Genomic DNA, 22,889 nt, shown 5'->3' with positions numbered 1-22,889 from the left:
AGTCCCCGACTACGCAACATTTCTCAAAAGAGAGAAGAGGACGCATAGAAAAATAGTTTGGAGAATCGGAGGAAACCTTGGTCAGCATAGCAACAATGCCCCAGCATCTTTTCAAACATGATGCCCTGAGAAGTAAAAACAAATAAAAAAATATGCGTTCGGGTTTGTTTCTTTTATCGGTGGGGTGGGGAGAGAGTATTTCTCAAGAAATGTAACGAAATACATTTCATCCTGATTGTATCGCGATACAAAGAAACATTCCAAATGTATTTCGATACAGGAATACAGGTACTGGTGAATGAAATGTATCGCGATACAGAAATACAGATACAAAATGTATCTCTGAAATACTATCGCGATACATTTGTATCGCGATAATGCCCAACCCTGCTTTCGCCACCCTGGTATCTGAGCATGTTATGTTATCCTAGAATAAGCACACCGCTAACATTCATATTTTGCTGTATGGACGCCACCTCACCGATTGAAGCAGTGAGCAGCGAAGGTTAGATAATGGTTTCATGGTCCCTTAAAAGCCCAAGTTTGTATGAGATCGCTGTACATACGCCTTGCGTCGTTCACGGCCGGCGACAGTGGTCTCCGTGCCGGGAGCTTCCTCAGGGCCGCTGCGAAGATGTCTCCCTTGTGGCAAGAAGCCGTGGCCGTGTCGCACTCGTATCCGCTGGGGCAGCAGTGCACGTCGTCAGAGCAGCAAGTGGCGTTCTCGTAGGGGCAGCAGCCGTAGCTCCCGCCCTGTAGCTGGCAGCATGTCTGACCGTCAGGGCAACTGCCTCCGTCGGGGCACTGCACGTCCGACACTGCAGTGAACAAATTCGACGCCGGTTTTGTCAAAGAAAACAGCGTTCTTCTTGTCGTCCTCACGCACGGTTTGTATGCTTGCCTGATGAAGCTACTTTCGAGTTTTGTTTGTTTTCTCGATGAACGTTTATCGGTTGAATTTTTCTTTATTTATTAGTTAAAAAAACATTGGGCGCTCTAATAATGAGGTGCTCAAAAAACAATATGTGAAACAATAAACATATCCTAAATAATGCTGGCAAGCGGCATCAACGCAATAAAGACGTAGAGGTTTAAAAGAGATTTAAAGTATTTCAAATTAATCGTTTTGTAGATAGAATTAATCTAACTTGACCGCACACAATTAACAAAAAATGGTATATGATCCTGCTTTCCTCTGCAATTTTTTTTCCCCACAAAGCCTTTTCCGGACTTTTGGTAAAGCGAACATTTTCGTCCAAATAACGTCTTAAACAATATAAATTTCTCGTTTTGTTCTTTGTCGTCGCAACGCATAAACATAGGCAGCCTCAACATTGCCCCCTGTATCTCAAGATGAAAAAAATTTATGTTCCAGCCAGTTAATCTGAAGTGCGTTAAGTACAAGCTCCAACACCAAGGCTGCAAATGCGGGCATCATGCACTAAAGAAACGATGCAACAGCTTTAACTTCGAAAGGAATGCAGCTGTTATTTTTACCGTGTTTATCTCACCCTAAAAAGTGAAGAAACCGCCACGTTCTTTGGCGACATTGTGATTCCTTTGCGACCGAGTACGACTGAGAGAGACGAGATCTCTTAAAACTTCTTGAATTTTCTGAAAATGAGAGAACACACTGGCATTGTGGCGCCATCTATGCGGTGACCCTGGAACTGCATTTCACAAGAGCGAAGGTTTTGCGGGATTTCCGAGGTCAAATGTGCGTAATACCCATAGAAAGGCTCGTTTATAAAATTGACAAAAGATTTTCGAGCCAAGAAAGAAAGGATAATGCTCGAGAAATAAAAGAAATATGCCGGACCGCCGAGTTTACACTGCATCCCAACAGATGGCGCCAGTGTGTTCTCTGATTTATGAAGTTTTAAGGAACCCAGGTTTAAGAGGTCGCAAGAGTGTGAACGGGCCTTAAGAGTTTAGGAGAAAGTTCTGCCACTTCTTCCTACTTTAATGGATCAAACGCAGGAGAGGTTGTTTCCCCCTCCCCAGCGTTTGCTCTGCTAATGTGAAAAGAGGTAGGAGGAGTTTCCCTTGAACTCTTAATTTGTCACCGCGACTTCCAACCTTTTTGCAGCAGGGCAAGCAGTTCGCCCTCCCCCCTCCCTTTCCCTCTCGGCCCTTATCCATATCGGTCAGACCGATTTTCAAGTTCGCCATGTGAATCGCAAGCAGAGGCCGTGAGTTGAAGGCTCTGATTGAGAGCCCGACCGGATACTCCCTATTGAACCCGGGAACACGTCACTGCGTACGTGACTCGGAAGACACTGTAAGGGTTGAGAGTGGTTGGGAAGCGCCGAAAATGTCAACTGTTTTCCAGATTTTAAAAGATAATTAACGCGCGCTCACAAAATTGGTTTTCATTTCTTTAATCCAGACGTGGCAGGGAACGGCTCCCACAATTATCGACTGAAGTCCACACATTGATGCACGGCAACTTTAAAGTGACGACACAACAATTTTTGTCTTTTTAGTAATTGCCTCCTAAACTTATTCCTTGGCATTCTTGACCAATGAGACACGCTTTCGTTCCTTTCTCCACGCAATGCCAGTCCCCCCCCCCCCCCCCCCCCCAAAAAAAAAACACAAAAAACAGCGTTTATAACAATCACCTTTTCTTTAACTTGCAGCCAGAGCAACCGGCCATGTGTCGGGAGCCCGATTCTATGCCGGCAATGTTTAACATAATCACGCGCTGGGGACTGGCACAGAGAAAGAACACGTGTTGAGTTCCACGCATTATCAAGCTTCGACTCTTCCCATCGTCGCAAAGATTGGGCACAAGCCGCTACCCAAATGCATGACGAGGCATCCATTGGTACTGGCTATCTAAAGGAGTAGTTTGCTCCCACATTACATTCGATGATGCACTTCACAGTATCACTCACTTAATCCCTCTACACTGTGCGGTCACTCGCGTTTATGGGCCGCTTGGGCAAAAGTGTAGATCCGGACCGTCGGATATTCGCATCCGATCCCTATCCGCAGCCCCTGGCATCCGCACCTGATCAGCAATCTGCCAGATCTGATCCGTATTTATCCGCATCCGCCAGTTTACTCCGGATATCCGCGGATGATCCGTGAGTAATCCGCGGATATGCCCAGGGCTCTACTCCCCGCCTTCCCCACACACACTCCCATATCACGGAGCGACTGGCCGGCTAGCCCCAGAGCCGAAGCCCAACTCGCCCTGGCCGATCACCCGGAGGCTTCCCCAGCAGCCTTTTCAAGCGACCTGGACTAAGGTGGCCGTCCAGCGAAGCGCACGAGGCAAATTGTAACGCTATCTTTTCCTTTGCCTTTTTTAGGGCCAAAGAAATTTAGCTGAAATTATCGACAGCAGACGAGGAAAGCAAGCAAGGATCGGCGCGTTGCACCAGCGTGTATGAGACATCGCAGCGTATCAGCTCCACTATCGAAACGAACATTCAGTTTTCACACGGTTAAACCATACCTAATATATCGAAATACGATCGATTCATGAAGCGCGCTTGGTTCATGTGAAGGCGCTCGCTGCGGTAGTCGTCCTTAGGGGTCAGCAAAAGCAAGCAGCGGTCTACGGAGGAGCACAGTTCAGCGGGTTGGGTGAGGCAAGTTGAAACCCTGTCTCTTCGTTTGCCTTTTTAGGTACTCATTCTTGCTTTTCTCCGTATGCCACCTCACTGGACTGCTTCTTTATTCAAAATGCCACTTGTTGAACGCTTAACTTGTATCATGTAAATATCTGCGGATAGCCCTACCAAGTATGAAGTGTGTTTACTGTAAGGCTAGTTATCATGTAGGGAAGTGTGCCGGGGTAATGAAGACTACTCTTAAGACCCTGACTAGAGAGGATTTGACTGCTTGGTAGTGTGAAACCTGCAGGCTTCATGAAACTAGACAGTTCACATTTTCAACGAGGGGCTTTAAGGAAGATAGCCAACCTAGTATCGCAGATGGAACAGTGGAAGAACCGATTGTTGCGGTTTTGATATAACATATCCTTGATATGAGCAAAAAACTAACTGAAGTTTTAGACCGAATGAATAACATCGAGAAGGCCATCGATGAGCAGTCTCACGAACATGACGCCGTAATAATAAAGCTGACTATTCAGGAGAAAACTGAAAGGCATACAGCACTCGTTGGAAGTGATAGGAAAAGAGTAACATTAACTTTTGGAGAAGGTAAAGGTTCGAGACAAAGAATTAAACTAACTGAAAAAATAGGACCACTGAATTGGAACAGACGGTTGCTAAGGGCGAATTGTAGATCCAGAAGCTCAAGACTACGGTAGGTTCCACTGAACAGCACTAAAAAAAAAGTAGAAACTCACGGAATCTCCTTAAACGTTTTAGAGAACCTTGTGGAAACCATCCAGCAGCTCCCTGCTAAGGTGCACCTACCGGTCTCGTCACGCGAGATTATACAAGCAATACATAGATTGAGCCCAAGGAAGGGTAGAATCCCGCCCATCATTGTCCGATTCAAGGACAGAGCGGTTAGAGTCCTCTGAGTCTTCAAATGAAGAGCTTTGGCGAATGAATGGGTATTCTCTAGCGGAAGCCTTACAAAGTTACTGTGACAACTATTTGGGAAAACGAAGTTGTGCGCAAAAGAGAATGGCTACAAATCTCTGTTGATTGCTAACGGAAAAATTATGGCTCGAGAAAACAGAGGTGCGCTTGCGATCAAAGTGGCGAGGAAAACAAGAAAAAAAAAAAAGGAACACTTTCGGGTACAAACTGCGAGCCACAGCGGACGTCAGGGATTGCATGAAACATGTGTTTTAGCTAAATAATTAATTAAGTCTAATATTAACCTTTTTAGTTTGCGAAATAAGCATATAGTTACATTAAGAACACTCTATACGTCATGATAAACTCTTTAATTAGTCAATTTTAGGAGAACTTAAAGCAAGTTTGAGCTCGGGGGTGCGAAAACATTCTCTTTCTTGCAGCAGGCACAAAGTTGGCGATGACGGTACTTCCCTTGATGCTTTAATAGAACAGATTCGAGTATCTCTTACTGGTGCTTTTTCACGGCGCTTAAGTATGCTAGTGCGAAATCACTCTTTTAGGGTGATCTCCGCTGTATCCGTAAGTTGTATGAAACGCTGTACTGAACACGAAACACGGCATGCATTTGGTCGCTGAGCATACGAAGTAGCTGCGCCATTCCTAAGTTGGTTGTTGTGCCTGCCCACTGCTCATATTTACCAACGTTCCGTTGATTGCTTTCGTTATCGGATTGTTTTTAAAACAAGATATTTTGCGCGATGCGTTCATCTACCCTATAAGCTCTAGAGAGTGCACTCTGTGGAGGCTTGAAGTAGTACAAACGTATCATTCAATAATTTTCGTAAAACCTTTCGGCTCATTCTCAAATATGAAATACTGATTAGATTGTCATCATCATCATCAAATATGAAAAACGAAACTATTAGGTTCCAAACCATACAATAATGCCTATGTGTGTGCGAGGTTTTTCTGGTCAACTAGGTATGGGGTTTCAAATGTATTCCTCGTAGCATCGCTATTACCCATTGTTACGCACAAATTGAAAGAAAACCTGATTCTGATAGATGCTCAGTTTTCAGGTGTGAGCTTCGATTATTTTATGTCACCAAGAACTGCGCCTTCGCATATCTTCTTTCGCAAACAGTGCAAGTAGTCGTTCGCATTGAACGCCGTGCTGAAAATGGCAACAAATGAAGTTCTGACCCTTCGCGCCGCAACTCTCGTTGGCCGCACACTCGGTTTAGCGGTATGGGCACTGCACAGTTCGGCCTGCAGCGGCCCAAGATACCTTCGTGTCGACCTGTGGCGTGTCACGTCTATTTCTTCTCCTGGGCTTAATATGCTGTGCTTCGATTGTACCGTCGATGGCAGGGGGATATTGGTCCCTGGAGTTACTGACGCCGTGCCCGACCAAACACACCTTTGGAGTCAGACTTTTAGGAATAGCCAATGAATCGATATCACATTTTTGGTGCTGTTGTGTCTGCTTTCATTGAGGGAAATGATTGTACGATGATAATGAAATTAATGCGTGTTTAACACCGTCAAAGTGCCAATATTGACGGTGTTAAAACGCGATGACTACAAGCTTCCACCGTGGTGTTTACACACACTACGTAGAGTCGCTGACGGAAACTCATCACGTGGCGAGATCATCTTATTACTGCTCCGCAGCCAATGAGATTTCGCCGCCCATAAGCACGCCAAAAAACAAATCACAAAGCAAGTCTCGTGCGAATAATCACCCTGCGTATCTTATGCTCTCATTCACTTTAACCATCTTGTCGTCCGAAACTATTATTAAGTAGCCAGGATTACAACCATTCCTCATTTTCCCTGTCCCAAGTGGATAGTTTTCCTGAAAAATAACTATCACGGGCCTATTCAGAGAGCAAGTCGTCTGCTTCTTGCGCAGGAGTTGTTGTGACGTCAGAACGACGTTGAGCGCTGATTGACTGATTAAAAACAATAGTGGGTAGACCTCAAGGCATCTAGCATTGAGGTCTACCCACTATTTATTAAATTAAGGCCAATCTGTGCTCGGCTTCGCTCTGCCGTCCCAACAACTCCTAAGCAAGAAGCAGACGACTTGCTCTCCGCATTCCGTCACTAAATGCTTAGCCTAACTCACTCTACTAGAAAAATTCTGGTCATGATATCGCGGGTAGGAATCACGAGGTGGCGCCACCGAAACCATAACTGTGTATATTACATGCTCCTAGCTAGGTTCCCTCAGGTTCGCTTGACACTAACACAGACGTTATGTCTCCCTGTTTCTTTTTCTACTACGTATAACTGTTTCCTTTTTGTACCCGAGTCTCGGGACAAATTCGTCGTGGTCAATTTCCACCAGATCGCGTGCGCACTGACTATACTTGCGTTACTAATGCTGCCCTTGACAGAAGGCAGGCTAATGTTTGTAAGTCAAGCTCCTTTTGTTGAAGTTGTGCACTAGAAATGTAATCAAGCTTATTTCTCGGTGCTTCGCTGAACCACGCCTGACTCCCTTTAAGGACTTGAAGCACTAAAATTTCGTTTTGCTAGTTTGTGGTGCTGACCGTACTCATGGGATACGGGTCGTTTTGTTACAATCAAAAAGGCCTGGTGTAGTAAAGCCAGCTAGCCACGTCAGCGCAAAACAAAGAATTAAAACAAAAACAAAAAAGTTCAATTTGCAGCTGAGTTCGTAAAGCAAAATAACTGCACATTTTTAGCTTATTTTATTTTCCCAGAAATGTTTTGATAGACTCAGAGTTTAAAGCATATAGATATACAGTTCAGGAAATCTCAAAACACCGTTCCACCTTACGTCCGGTCGCAGCGGATGACACAAGCCATCGAAGTCAACCCAAGGCCGTGGGAGAGTTAGTTGACCTTGGAGAGAAGGCGCGGTAACAGGCAAAGAGCGTATCAGGTACTACGTTCACAGAGCTGGATTGGCTGGCATGGTGGTAGGATCCGCTGCGGTCGCACGTAAGGTGAAATGGGTTGAGTTAGAGCAACTAAGGCACATATTCGCTTGCTATCGATTGCTCAAATCAGTATTTTACGTTGGTCTGTAATAAATATTATTTATATGTAGCTTACGAAATTAAAAAAAAAACGAGCGTAGTCTGATCAATACGTGGCAGTCACACAATGGATTTGTGGCATTACACAATAAGAACTCTGACGAATGAGTGATGAAACAAAAAACACTAACAAGATAGGCGACCCGTTTTTTAAGATGTCAGGGACTATAGTGGTTTGTATTTTCTGCAAGGTCACCATAAATAAATATTTGACAGCTTTTCCTTCTTTGAGCTGCCTGTTCTTGTCCTCTTTTTGGCGCACCCTTGCAACTCGCCAGAATGAACATACAAAGGGCAACCTTAAACTACATTTAAATCATACGCCATAATGATTACGACTTCTTGACCAGATATTATTCGATATGCTACTGGGAGCATCGGAATCTAATGTTTTGCATATTTTGAGAGAAATACCGAGTTAAAATATAGCATTCCCAACTAACTCTTGAGTCATCATCTGCACGGTGAGTCAGCAATCGACTGGAAGATCTCACGACGTACCGAGGCGAGGCTTCTTGTCAGTTCTGAAGGCTGGGACTTTCTTCAGCATAGGTGACATCTCGTTGAGGCCAAGGCACGCGTGGAGTGCCTCGACACAAACTTTTCCTTTCGGACAGCACGTCTTGTGGTCGGGGCAGCAGACCGCCTCGGGAAGCGGACAGCAGCCGTATGTCCCGTTTTTGAACTGACAACAGGTCTGCTGGTCGAGGCAGGAACTGCCGTCGGGACACGACACCGTATTGCCTGCAGCGAGCATTGAAAGTGGACGACAACAATGGGAATGTATACTGGCAACGAACGGTCGGCCATGATTTTGCTCAAAGAAAATGCATGGTCTAAAGTAATCGCTTCTTTTGCAGGCCGTTGCAAGAAAGTTGTACTAATTGTGTTGCTGGTATGTTTGGGTAGCGGGATGTTATTCTGCCTCAAGGGCAAAAAGTCTGTGGCGCAATCCTTGGATTCTGCAGCGCGTGCTTTCACAACCACCCCCTTTGCAAAAAGTCAATGATGACGTGTGCGACAAAATGTATCATCACGGTACATGATTGGTCAAACGCCCACTATAGCGTGTTTAGTAAGATGTATTATGTTTTCATCAAAGAAAATAGAGTAATGTAAAGCTGACAGGTTTGACGGTGTTGGATTAGGAGCCCGATGGCCCTAAGCTCTATCGTGCTTTTCACACAGACCAGCAAACCTGTCGCTCGCAAATGATTATCATTGTCCTGATGTCACGGGTAGGAACCATAGAATTACTATAATGTATACTAGAGGTTCAGCTGGCACTAGTGTGCTGTCGTAAATTGAAACAGGCAGCAACCAGTCGAAAACTAAGTTCCGGTAATGCATTTCTACGGATAAAAGCGAGTGCATTTTTTCTGTGCGCTTGCTTGTAAGAGCAAATATTACGAATAATTATAACGTAGTAAATATTTTAGAACATTTATCAATCGGGTAAATTACAATATTAGCCAGTTACAGTGTTTCCTTTTGTCAAATACATGTCGATAAAGGGGCGGTGAAACGATATTCAGTTAAAATGTTTTCCCTTTACACGAGCTTACTAGCACGTGAGACCCACGCACACCCTGACGCAACGCCACTGACCAAGGAACTCCCTTGTTGCGGTGTAACTTCAAGGAGAAAAGCGAGCGTTTTGTGTCAATTTCTCTCTTCGATGAGCGAAGAAACAGGAAGACACAACGTCGGTGTTAGTGTCAAGCGAACCTGAGGGAACCTAGCTATAGCTAGGTTCCCTCAGGTTCGCTTGACCCTAACACCGACGTTGTGTCTTCCTGTTTCTTTTTCTACCACTGATAACTCTTTCCTTTTTCTACCCAAGTCTCGGGTTAAATTTGTCATGGTCAATTTTCACCAGATCGCGTGCGCACTGACTATACTTGCATTACTAATGCTGCCCTTGACAGAAGGCAGGCTAATGTTTGTAAGGCAAGCTTCTTTCGTTGAAGCTGTGCACTAGAAATGTAATCAAGCTTATTTCTCAGTGCTTCGCTGAACCACGCCTGACTCCCTTTAAGGACGTGAAGCACTAAAATTTCGTTTTGCTAGTTTGTGGTGCTGACCGTACTCATGGGATACGGGTCGTTTTGTTACAATCAAAAAGGCCTGGTGCAGTAAAGCCAGCTAGCCACGTCAGCGCAAAACAAAGATTTAAAACAAAAACAAAAAAGTTCAATTTGCAGCTGAGTTCGTAAAGCAAAATAACTGCACATTTTTAGCTTATTTTATTTTCCCAGAAATGTTTTGATAGACTCAGAGTTTAAAGCATATAGATATACAGTTCAGGAAATCTCAAAACACCGTTCCACCTTACGTCCGGTCGCAGCGGATGACACAAGCCATCGAAGTCAACCCAAGGCCGTGGGAGAGTTAGTTGACCTTGGAGAGAAGGCGCGGTAATAGGCAAAAAGCGTATCAGGTACTACGTTCACAGAGCTGGATTGGCTGGCATGGTGGTAGGATCCGCTGCGGTCGCACGTAAGGTGAAATGGGTTGAGTTAGAGCAACTAAGGCACATATTCGCTTGCTATCGATTGCTCAAATCAGTATTTTACGTTGGTCTGTAATAAATATTATTTATATGTAGCTTACGAAATTAAAAAAAAAAAAAAACGAGCGTAGTCTGATCAATACGTGGCAGTCACACAATGGATTTGTGGCATTACACAATAAGAACTCTGACGAACGAGTGATGAAACAAAAAGCACTAACAAGATAAGCGACCCGTTTTTTAAGATGTCAGGGACTATCGTGATTCGTATTTTCTGCAAGGTCACCATAAATAAATATTTGAAAGCTTTCCCTTCTTTGAGCTGCCTGTTCTTGTCCTCTTTTTGGCGCACCTTTGCAACTCGCCAGAATGAACATACAAAGGGCAACTTAAACTACATATAAATCATACGCCATAATGATTATGACTTCTTGACCAGATATTATTAGATATGCTACTGGGAGCATCGGAATCTAATGTTTTGCATATTTTGAGAGAAATACCGAGTTAAAATATAGCATTCCCAACTAACTCTTGAGTCATCATCTGCACGGTGAGTCAGCAATCGACTGGAAGATCACACGACGTACCGAGGCGAGGCTTCCTGTCAGTTCTGAAGGCTGGGACTTTCTTCAGCATAGGTGACATCTCGTTGAGGCCAAGGCACGCGTGGATTAGCGGGACACAAACTTTTCCTTTCGGACAGCACGTCTTGTGGTCAGGGCAGCAGACCGCCTCGGGAAGCGGACAGCAGCCGTATGTCCCGTTTTTGAACTGACAACAGGTCTGCTGGTCGAGGCAGAAACTGCCGTCGGGACACGACACCATATTGCCTGCAGCGAGCATTGAAAGTGGACGACAACAATAGGAATGTATACTGGCAACGAACGGTCGGCCATAATTTTGCTCAAAGAAAATGCATGGTCTAAAGTAATCGCTTCTTTTGCAGGCCGTTGCAAGAAAGTTGTACTAATTGTGTTGCTGGTATGTTTGGGTAGCGGGATGTTATTCTGCCTCAAGGGCAAAAAGTCTGTGGCGCAATCCTTGGATTCTGCGGCGCGTGCTTTCACAACCACCCCCTTTGCAAAAAGTCAATGATGACGTGTGCGACAAAATGTATCATCACGGTACATGATTGGTCAAACGCCCACTATAGCGTGTTTAGTAAGATGTATTATGTTTTCATCAAAGAAAATAGAGTAATGTAAAGCTGACAGGTTTGACGGTGTTGGATTAGGAGCCCGATGGCCCTAAGCTCTATCGTGCTTTTCACACAGACCAGCAAACCTGTCGCTCGGAAATGATTATCATTGTCCTGATGTCACGGGTAGGAACCATAGAATTACTATAATGTATACTAGAGGTTCAGCTGGCACTAGTGTGCTGTCGTAAATTGAAACAGGCAGCAACCAGTCGAAAACTAAGTTCCGGTAATGCATTTCTACGGATAAAAGCGAGTGCATTTTTTCTGTGCGCTTGCTTGTAAGAGCAAATATTACGAATAATTATAACGTAGTAAATATTTTAGAACATTTATCAATCGGGTAAATTACAATATTAGCCAGTTACAGTGTTTCCTTTTGTCAAATACATGTCGATAAAGGGGCGGTGAAACGATATTCAGTTAAAATGTTTTCCCTTTACACGAGCTTACTAGCACGTGAGACCCACGCACACCCTGACGCAACGCCACTGACCAAGGAACTCCCTTGTTGCGGTGTAACTTCAAGGAGAAAAGCGAGCGTTTTGTGTCAATTTCTCTCTTCGCAAAACTTGATGACGTAGGGTGGGGGTCGCAGTGTCGGCATAGTTCCCACAGTGACGGTATATCAACGCTGCTGGTAGATCGGACCCGAGCGTTGCGTTAGCACTCGATTTACGGTACATTTATACTTCAACGAAACGTCGACGGGAGCGGCGTAGCACAGCGCACACTGATACAGATTGGTCGCAGAAATCGAGTTCCTGGTCGCCGGCCAATGAAAGGCGCGCGTTCTGCGCTACGCTGCGTTCCCTGCGCTCAACGTCGGAGTATAAACAGCCCTTTAGGCTCGCGATAGTCAATAGTTAAACAAACATTCGAGCACTGGCTCGTGCCCAATTGCCTCAATGACAACAATTAGCGGCGAGATGTTTTAGTGTCGCCCTCCTACGGTTCCCCCTTGTGACGTCATTACCTTACAAACAACAAGTTCGATGGTGTTTGTAAATAGCATGGTGGAAGCTTCAAATCATTGCGCTCTCAAAGGAACACTGCCAACACCGTCAAAACTAAAGTTCTTTCATTCCTCTTATTTCCGTCGATGATAAATCCTTTTCTGACGTCATAATGAGCGTTCGGCCCATCGTGGAAGGCCGACCACAGCGACGCTTTCAGTCGCGCACGTCGCCAATAGCTGAATCCTAACAATGTCTGGAATTTAAGGCGTGTCCTGAGCTTTGCAAACCTCAGCGCGTGGCTATGCTAAACATTGGCGGCATATAATCGGCTCCAGGTCACATGGCCGCTTATTCTGGCTCTTCTGGCTGCGAGTTGAGGCGATACCAGCTAGAAGACAAGGACTGCACACGACGTCATCGTTAGTTGATCCCGACCCGCCTCAAGCGGCAAACACCCCGAAGCTTGACGAGAGTGTGGGCCTCGCCACAGCTACGTCGCATCCACTGGCGGCCATCGGCGGCGAGATGTTTCGGTGGCGCCCTCCTATAGTTCCCTCTCCTGACGTCACTACCTCGCGAAGAACAAGTTCGATGCTGTTTGTAGTGAGCATAGTGGAAGCTTGAAATCGCTCCGCTCTGAAACTAACACTGCGAACAGCGTCCAAATTGCAGTTCTAACATTACACTTATTTCTCTCGATGAGAAATTCTTTGCTGACGTCATAGTCAGCATTCAGACAATTGCGGCAGGCCGACCGCAGCAACGCGATCACTCATGTCGCCAATATCTGTGTAGGCGACTGCTGCTGAGCACGAGTTGATAGCGAGGTTCCACAGTTCATTTTCAACGTGCACGCCACACCATCAAAATCGCCAGGCTTAGCAACCTATTAATCTAAACTCCTTCCGAGCATGACTAGAGCAATTAAATGAGCTGCGCTTAGAATATGGGCACTCTGTTCTCTGATCTGACATTGGGCGGCTCCAAGTGCTCGGTGCTAAGTAGACGAAACTGTCGATCGTCACAATTCAAAAATGCGACTTCCTCAGCTTTAGATACGGTGTTAGGAAACTCAGGTGATATTATTTTCCTCTGTCGTGAACTGTTTGAACATTTCTGGAGTACGTAAAAGCGTTTTCTGCAATTTCAGATAAAGCTTCAGATAACTGGAAACCATGATTTTAAGTACCAAGATAGCTTTTGTGTCGTTAGTCTGAAGCGTAGCTTATTTAGTGGCTTTAATCATGACCACTGAAGCAGGGGGTGTCGCAGATGATGGTGCTCATCCGGGCTACCTAGGAGGCGCTGATTTGATCTAGTAGTGATGACGTTTAGACGAGGAAACGCGCAGGCCTTGTCTTCCAGGTGGTAACGGTTGAGGCAGTGAATGCTTCTCGTTTTTCTTTAATTTCTTCTGCGACTTCGATTGCGAGTGGTGGAAAACGAACGGGTGTTTCAGAGGTCATTAACGTCAGCAATCCGTTCTAAGTGGTATTTGTTCAAAGTACAAAAATCGTTGCATCGCCCCCTTAAGGGGCATATTACACCCCTTAAAGGCTTTAGGAATGACGGCGAATCGGACTTTCTTTTTTGTGGCTGGTGACTAGCAATCAGGCCCGTGAATCATCCTTTCCATTATTGATCGAAGTCACCAGCCACAAAAAAGAAAGCCCGAACGGCCGTCATTCCTTACGTACACAATTCAGCCCACCGGATAAAATCCATCGCCTCAAAGTTCGACACGAATGTTGTCTTCTCGTGCCGCACGCGTCTTAAACAACTCTGTCAACAAGTGAACAACAACCGGATTCCGATTGGCTGCACTGTTAAACGCGAAAAGAAATTCATTACATGCAAAGAGAAGAAAGTGTACTCCATCCCCTTGAGCTGCGGTCATCAATACATATGACAGACCGGCAGATGCACCAATCACAGACTCCGCAAACATCAAAACGAAGTTTCTAAGGCCTCTCCAGATTCTTATCATCCCATAGTCTTACATGCCCGTTCGTGTTTGCGTTGTCATCCCCTCTTTGATGGAACAAAAATCCTGGGGGGGGCATGACAGCAGATTCGCCAGGGAAATCATAGAATCATTCGCCATGACCACAGCAAAAAACAACGTGTCAAACCCTTCCCTCCTGCTGAAGAAAACAGAGGTTGAATTTCTGAAATCCGAGATAAGCCCACCACTCTGACTTGCACTTCGCGTTTCTTATCTTCCCTTCTCCCCCCTTCTCTTCCTGGGTATTGGGGAGGAGATCGAACAGTCACGCCTCTAGCGGTACGCTTCAGCTGTGGGGGCAACAAACCGAATTTTCTTGTTTGTTTTTCATCAGTGATATCGAAGATGACGATTCGAAGGCCAGCATTGGTCAGAGCGAAGCGCTCGGGTCCCGGCCGTGCATGAAGAGGTTCAATTTCTTTGTTATGCTGTGTTAGTAAACACCGGGCTGTGGGGACAACAACCTCAATAAAGCGCCACCTATAGTTCGATCTCCTGCCCAATAGTCGGCTGCTCGCTGATGAAAGTTTACTCGTCTGTTACTAGTTGAAAGATGTGGTTGGTGTTGTCCCTGTTTTAATTGTTTTATTCTTTCTTCATCCATGACTTAAACCAACACGCTCTTCTCCCAAGCAGCTTTGTCAAAAGCATTGGAGAAATTAAAAGAAAAACACAATCAATTTCGCAATAATCATCAAGATAATGATGAAGATTGTACGTGAATGATATTAGTTGCGTCTCACATGAGGAATGTTTCCGGAAGCCGTGCTGCGAGTTTGTGAAAAAGTCATTCGATTCAAGAAAGTTAACTGCGAGTAGGTTATGTCTTCGAGAATTTACATGGCACACTTGTTAAAGAAATTGGTCGATAATTGAATGAGTTATGCTTTTCACCAGATTTATGTATAGGAACCACCTTCCCAACTTCCCAATCGCTTGGGACTGTACCCAAGTTAAGAGATTGCACATAGATAGTTGAGAAGGTTATGAATCAATACATATTACAATTTTTTAAGAACTTGGTGTTAATTCATTTGATTCCGGCACCAGATGAAAGTTTCATATTATCAATAACGCCAGCGACACCAATCGCGCCTATGGTTACAGGGTCCATTGGCAGAAAGGTATGGACGGGCAATGCTGGACATGGATTAACATTGAAGCCGCGAAGGACATCCTAAAACATAGTTTAATGCAGTAGAACTTTCCAGAATTAAAATATCTATACGCAATCAAAATAACGCAGAACAATGCTAGACTAATGTTAGAATTGACGATACTTCAGAATTGTTTAGGATTATTCGCTAACGTGGTAGGCAGGGTACAATTTAAAAAAAATGCGACTTAGTTTCACTAATAGTTGCTGTGTACTCATTATTTGCATTATGGTACGCTGTCCAGCGTCCTTCAGAGGACAGCCGCCTGGTAGTGCGAAACAGTCTTTTCTTCCTGTTTCATAGCCGCCGGAGGTTAGCGCTAAACCAAGGTGCGTTAGCATTGCCTCGAATTTTCCTAGATGGTATGCATGTTTTAATCAACATTTTAACAGTTTTTAAACAAAATCCAATTAGACTCTACGGAGCGCTCTAAAAAGCGGGCAAAGAATCGTCAAGGAACTTTGACAGGGCCAAGTTAATTGAAGAAAAGTTAGCTCTGGGGCCCTAAACTCGTGAAACACGAAGTTGGGGCCGAAGTTGAGGGAGCGCACCGATTGGACAATCATGACGATGACTTGGCGCTTTTCTCGCCAACATCCAATCGGCGCGCTCCGCGAACTTTCAGCTCCAACTTTGTGTTTCACGAGTTTAGGGCCCCTGGTGTAATCACGAATAGTTTTACACCAGCTTTTGAGTTACAAGTAGAATACGTAGTGCAAAGTGGAAGACTGAATGCTCACTTATACCGGGTAGGTAGGTTATGGGTAATATAACGCTCGGGTGCGTAGACAGCACCATATCCAGTATATTTGACGATAGGGTTGTGACCCTATATTGGCGACTAGCTGTTTCAGTGGTACCCTCTTATACTTTCTATCTCTCACGTCACGACCAATATTATTAGTAGAGAGCGACAAGATCTATGTCGTGTGCCTATAGTCATCCCTTTCCTTAATCAACGCCGTCGGAGTCGAGAGTCTGACGTTGCTGTTATTTCCGTCGTGAAGAGCAGAAAGAATGCTACTGAAGAGTTTGGCCAATCGTGGAACGCCGATCGCAGTGACGAATTTCGGTCGGGCACCTGGCCAATGGGGGAGTTTGCCGCAATGATAGGTAGGCAATGACAGGGTGTTTGTTGCTCGGAGAATGGACATTTATTTTTAGAAATTGCTGATTCGTGGAGTTTGGGCAGAGAATACTCTTGCCCACCCCGAGCGCTGACATGAGTCTCTCACGTAAAAACCTGTCATGGTCGCTCGTGAATTAATGAAACAAGAACATGTGTTTTGACAACAAAAGCATTGGAACCATTATTAAGAGAAAAAATATAGCTTGGTTGATTTCAGCGTATCGGTTAAGACAGTTAAAAATTATCATGAAGCATGTTATACAGAGCCTTAAGCCAAAGATTGATGCCACTCTAATGGCGGTACCGCAAAGATTTTTTACACAACAAAAACTGAACGTGTATGAGAGCAGGGAGGAGGTGGCGGAAAAATGACGGAGAAGTGACTGCTAAAATAATCATGCTATGTTCAGTGTTATACAGACCGCACGTGCAGGCGGCTTCAAACTTAATTTTCTAATGTAAATATCTAAAACAGGTAACACTTTGCAGGAGCCTTCGTCATGACCTTATTTCAGTATTTGAACTTCTTTCACGAACAATGCGAGCACTTCAAAAGCGTGTAACTAAACCTCAACATGTTCCCATGATTCTTTTCTTTTAATTTCGCAAATTATTTGTAGACTTTTTTTTTTATTACGTTCTCTTATGGTGGATCCGAAAAAAATTGAAAAGTGGCATGCGCAAACGACACCAACCAAAGGTAAGTCCATCAATTGTATACAGTCTCTTGTAATTGAGTACTATGTCAGTTATAGACTTACCAGCTTGTTGGTGTTAGGTGCGCACGCCAATTCGCATTATTTTCAAATAGACCGTAAAAGGGCTTCATTTCTAAGGCGTTTATTACGTCACATTTTATTCAACATGTAAAAGAAGCGTGAATTGTGCGATTTATTTGTTCAGTTATGGCTATCAGAGCAAAAATCATTGAGCCTCTGTGATGGACCCTAGTTGGTTCTGACTTTTGAAAATCACCTATTCCCTGACTTTTCCGTGTTGTCTAACATTACGTCACAATTGCCAGGTGTCACCATATTCATCACGGCACAGGAGTATGTGTTTACAGAAACTATTACGCGCGCCGCTTCAAGGAAAGAATATTGCACTGTCGCCTCACCAGAAGCTGGGCTATCGCTGAACGTGCTGATCTTCTTCAACATGGCCACCGTCGAGTTGCCAAGGATGCAAGAGTGGGTGGACAGCTGGCAGCGGTATCCCTCGGGGCAGCAGCTGGCGTGGTCGCTGCAGCACTCGGCGTGGGGGTAAGGACAGCAGCCGAAGCGGCCTCCCGTGGTAAGGCAACACGTCTGGCCGTCTTGGCAGTAATTGCCGTCCGGGCAACGGACCCTCTCGACTGAAATGTATTGAACGCTTGACTTTATTCGAGACTCGCTTTGTGTTGACGGCTTCAGCAGGTTAAATAAAACATCGCATTTAAACGTATGCTAACTCATGCCGAATGCAGCGACGACGATGACGACGAGTGCTTCCTAAGAGCAGTGACCACCGACGACAGGGCACGACGTCAACGAGACGATCCTGAGCTGCGCGCGTTAATCGAGCACCTGGGAGGTTACGGGTGTGCCATGCCACGTGTTTTCTCACGAGCCCTGCCGCCCTTTGCCATTAGACAAGGTGTACTCTACAAAGAGAACTTTGGATACAACAGCTCGCCGTGGCGGCTGGTAATCCCTACCGACCTTCGAGGGGAGATTTTTCAAGCATGTCACGACGACCTGACGTCCGGACACCTCAGTTACAGCCGGACGCTTGCCCATATTGGGGAAAGGTATTACTGACCCAGGGCTCCCCAAAATCGTCAACCTATAAACAGGATCATGCCACGAGTGCCAGCGACGTCAAAAACCTCCGACGAGGCCGACAGGTCTCTTACAGCCAATTCCTCCGCCCACTGCACCCTTCCAGCAGATCGGAATAAATCTACTTGGTTTTTTTCCGCAGTCAACGTCGGAAACCACTGTATAATCGTTGCCACAGATTATCTCATGCGGTACGCAAAAATGAAAGCCCTTCCTCAGGTACTCCTTTTGAAGTCGCCAAGTTTTTCATCGAGCCCATTGTCCTCCGACACGGCGCTCCCGAAGTTCCTATTACAGATCGTGGATCATCGTTCATGGCATGGCTGACACAAGAAAACCTCCGGCTCAGTCACACCAGCCACCGTCATGCCACTGCGTACCACGCGCAGACCAGCGGGCTGACGGAGCGTCTCAACAAGGCAATCGTCGACATGATCTCTATGTACGTCGACGTCGAGCACAAGATGTGGGACGAGGTGTCGCCCCACGTCACGTTCGCCTCAAAACAACACGGCGATTCAAGAGACCACTGGATTTACAGCTTTTCTTTTTGTACATGGTCAGAAGATCACGACCATGCTGGACAGTATGCTGCCCTATGAACCACCTGATGATGAGAGCGACAACGATATCTCTTCTGATTTGGTCGTGTAATATTTTGTTTCTTGACGAGGCACTGCACAAAACATGAAGCGGTCCGGCCTTCAAATAGAGGTCACGGATACGCGTACCGCCATTCCGGTATGTGGTGCATAGCGCTTCTCATTCTTGTCTGAATTCATTGAAGTTTGACTCCGCCACTCAGACTGATCTCTGAAAATTTTTCCCCCATACTAACATGCAAGCCCTCGAGCAGTCATGTACTTGAAGAGTAGCTCCGGTGGCGGGATAAGCGCCTATTTTGTATTGATCGAACTCTTTGCTGATCTTACTCGCAACGCTTTTATGCGAAACTAGCCACGTGCAATCAAAAATTCCTAATTTATGAAGTTAACTTCAACCACGCTTAGAATAAATAATGCTGTCACGGAAACGTCAAAGATATATTTTTCTTTTTGTTCTGGAATTAATCAAACGAATATCCTCACCAGGAGCGGGTTCTTTCAAAGGGCTGCCTCCGATTGTGGCGATTTTCTTCAGCATGGGAAGCGTTGAGTTGCCGGCCACACACGACCGGGTAGACACCTTGCAGCGGTAGCCCTCCGGGCAGCAGGACTCGTGGTCGCTGCAGCACACGGCGTGAGGGTACGGACAACAGCCGTACCGGCCTCCCGAAAGCAGACAGCAGGTTTGGCCGTCTTGGCAGAAATTTCCATCTGGGCACCGGATGCTTTCGCCTGCAATGTGCCAGAGATAGTTGATCATACTCAGAAATCAACGTGTTGAAAGCAATTCCAGAGAGTTACATTTTTCACAAAGGCATGGCATATTTGGGGGCGGTGCTTCTTGTTTGTTTGTGAAGTGGGAACATGTTGACTAAGAAACAAAAAGGACCTCTGGCGACCGAAGTCACTTTAAACAAGGCCGCTTGTATAGAAGCAGAATATTTTGTCACCTGCTCATTAGAGGCCGCAGACCGCGCGTGTGCGCAAAAACACAGCAACATCGACACTAATAAAACAGCTAGACTTGACAGTCCGTCAAATGCACTGAATGTGCGATAGCATTTAATAGATATCTTTTATGCCATATTTTTTTAAGTGTTGCGGCGTACCGGTTTTGTAATTTACCCTGATAGTTTTTAAGCAGGTCCAACATGACTTCATTGTTTATGGCGAAAGTTTCATATGATCCCCGTCCAATTGTGGTTGGTGTTTCTCGGTTTTTTAGAGCGCAGCTTTTAGGCGCCCGTTCACGGCTTGAGTGGCGTCGCCGTCGCCGTCGCCGTCGGCGTCGGCGTAACCGCGAGTAACCCTCGTAACCCTTGTGAGGGTTACGAGGGTTACAAGGGTTACTCTCACGAGGGTTACCCACGTAACCCTCGTAACCCTCACGACGGTTACTAGTGTTAGTTACCCTCAAAAGGGTTACCCTCACGAGGGTCACGAGAGTTATGAGAGTTACCCTCACCAGGGTTATGAGAGTTACCCTCACGAGGGTCACGAGAGTTACCCTCACGAGGGTCACGAGAGTTACCCTCACGAGGGTCACGAGAGTTACCCTCACGAGGGTTACTAGGGTTACCTTCACGAGAGTCACGATGGTTACCCAGGTCACGTGACCCCCCTCCCAAGGTCACGTGACCCCCCGAGGTCACGTGACCCCCGCTGACGTGGTCGCTACTGATGACGTCATCAGTGACGTCACGGATGACGTCACGGGCATCCGCATCGTCATCATCACTGATGACGTGACGTCACCGGCATCCGCATCGTCATCGTCATCATCACTGATGACGTCACCAGTGATGTCATCAGTGACGTCACTGATGATGTCGTCAGTGATGTCATCAGTGACGTCACTGATGACGTCATCAGCATTGTCACGTGACCCCCCAAGGTCACGTGACCCCCCGCCACCCGAGATCACTTGACCCTACCTCCCAGTGTTCTTCCCTCCTCCTCCTCAAGAGCTGCGCTCTAATTCTGCGTTACAGGGAGTTGTAAACGGCTTTCATTTTTTTTCTTCTGTATACTGCACAATTTCTCTTCAGCTGCTTTTCCGCTGCCTTCTATTGTAAAATTATCATTGGCATAGCGGTATCCTGGTCACTGCTTCACGTTTCAACGGGAAACCTATTGAGCCGTTGTTACTGTTACTGCTAATGTATTAGTGGAGATGGTTATGATTAAAAAGATCAAAAACACCATTGCAGGGTGGAGCGTATTATTTCTTTCTTGCGCACTCAATCCCCTTCTTCTAGTAGGTCATGGTTTGCAAGATATTTTAACCCGCCAGCAAAGTTAAATGCAAAATGACACAATATTGGGCAGCAATTTTATGAAGTATTAATTGCGTAGAGGGACACACGACAAATAGCAGATGAGGGCAAGTATCAAAATACGCGACTACCGCAGTGAAATTATGAACATAACAGCGGAGTTTTGTTTTGTTTTCTCTCTCAGAAAAACTTGCTGACTATTGCGACCGAATACGGCCCAAAGATGGAACTGGAGCGTGTATCACCAGTCTCGATTACACCCCCGATAAGAATCCATCTCTCGGAAAGCAATTGGGGATCGTTTTTGTGGAAGTAAAGTCTCGATAACAGCACTTGCTCTGAGCATTGTCCAAGTCGGGAACGAAGATGTAATCAACATTGACGGCCCGCGCCCGCACCGAGACACCTGAAACCTCGATGTAGCGCGGACTTGTGTAGGTTAACTCTGCTTAGTTGTATTAGTGTTTTGCCTAAACAGTTAGCACGTATGGACGTCAGTGAACGCATATCCTAGTTATTGTAAGCGTCAAATAAACGTCTAAACAAAATTTAGCAAAAGAAAATGGTTTGCCTTTTTTTAGTATAGAACTTGATGTCGTAGTCGCTAGAAAATATATCAAATATTAACAAATAATTAAGCAACTTTAAAGGATATTTTTTCTAATTAGCGGAATCTTGGGGGACCTAGCCGTTGTAGCAACAGTTAAAGTCACAACGATGACCAAACCTATATATTGTCACAAATCAGTCATCTGAAATATAAACTCCCCAGTTCAGTGCCTAAGCATTCACAATGATTGCAATTTATCGTCGAGCACAGATATGTCTTATGTCAACGGTTCAGAACCGTTTCTTGTCTGATGTACAATATAAAGTGTTTCGTTTCCTTATCTGTAAGTAGAAACATTACGCGTGCTCTAGTATACTGAGGTATGGCATTACTGTCTTCGTCAATTGTCCTCTCTTATGATACACAAGGACCGATTGCAATTTTAAAGGTATCCTAAATAAAGGATGTTGCTTATCGCACAGAACACACATAGAGTGATAACTTGTTCGCCTCACTCGAATTGCCGTTGTTTTTCTTTCTATTCCTACAAACCGTCATCTGAAAACACTTCCGGGAGAGCGAGTTTAAAATCACATCCGCCCCACTTCGTGAGCTTCGAGCAGTTCCCCGTTTCCAAATTCCAAGAGCATTGTTATAGTGAAAGTGTGTACGCATTCTGTGTGCCAAACACTGGAAATACCGAAATTACGGAGAAGATGCAAGCGAGCTGGTGAACTTTCAACATTGAATACTATTGCAGATTTATTGTTTTTCTTGATTTCAAACAAAGCACTAAAGGAAACTCTTAGATCCATGTTTTCTCATGTGTTGTGACAGCGATCTTGATTGCAATGGGAAACCTGTCTGAGCAGTTATTTTCACCTTGTTTATTGTCATTTTTGCAGACGAGCATACTCAATGACGTAACGGATTCGGAATTTCAAATGAACTAACTTACTTTGTTTCTTTTTGTCCTTGTACTGTCTGTATTTCCTTCTTTTTCCCTGGTTAACACGCGAATTTCAGGTTCCTTTCCTCTAACTGTAACTGTTTTTTTTTTCTTTGTTGAAATGTAACTATTTACAGAGACCTC

The 22,889-nt window shown here is 45.2% G+C and overlaps 1 protein-coding gene across 11 annotated transcripts in view; it reads right to left on the bottom strand.

Annotated features, from left to right (window-relative positions):
* Window positions 1-22,889, bottom strand: part of LOC8042854 (progranulin) — a 91,203-nt gene that overhangs the window by 30,619 nt on the left and 37,695 nt on the right. For 9 of the 11 annotated variants that reach the window (XM_040219365.1, XM_042292075.1, XM_040219370.3 and 6 more), the window contains 5 exons: window positions 19,454-19,702; window positions 17,663-17,899; window positions 10,685-10,927; window positions 8,084-8,326; window positions 567-818 (listed from right to left, as the gene is read on the bottom strand). In XM_040219365.1, coding sequence (XP_040075299.1) covers window positions 567-818; window positions 8,084-8,326; window positions 10,685-10,927; window positions 17,663-17,899; window positions 19,454-19,702 — 1,224 coding nt within the window. The remainder of the gene's footprint in view (window positions 1-566; window positions 819-8,083; window positions 8,327-10,684; window positions 10,928-17,662; window positions 17,900-19,453; window positions 19,703-22,889) is intronic. The other 2 variants (XM_042292076.1, XM_040219368.2) reach the window with 1 other exon arrangement.

The sequence above is a fragment of the Ixodes scapularis genome, unplaced genomic scaffold (genome assembly GCF_016920785.2).
Source record: "Ixodes scapularis isolate PalLabHiFi unplaced genomic scaffold, ASM1692078v2 PGA_scaffold2__306_contigs__length_199485367, whole genome shotgun sequence".
In the NCBI taxonomy this organism is placed as follows: domain Eukaryota; kingdom Metazoa; phylum Arthropoda; class Arachnida; order Ixodida; family Ixodidae; genus Ixodes; species Ixodes scapularis.
This window is presented reverse-complemented; position numbering and strand designations above follow the sequence as displayed.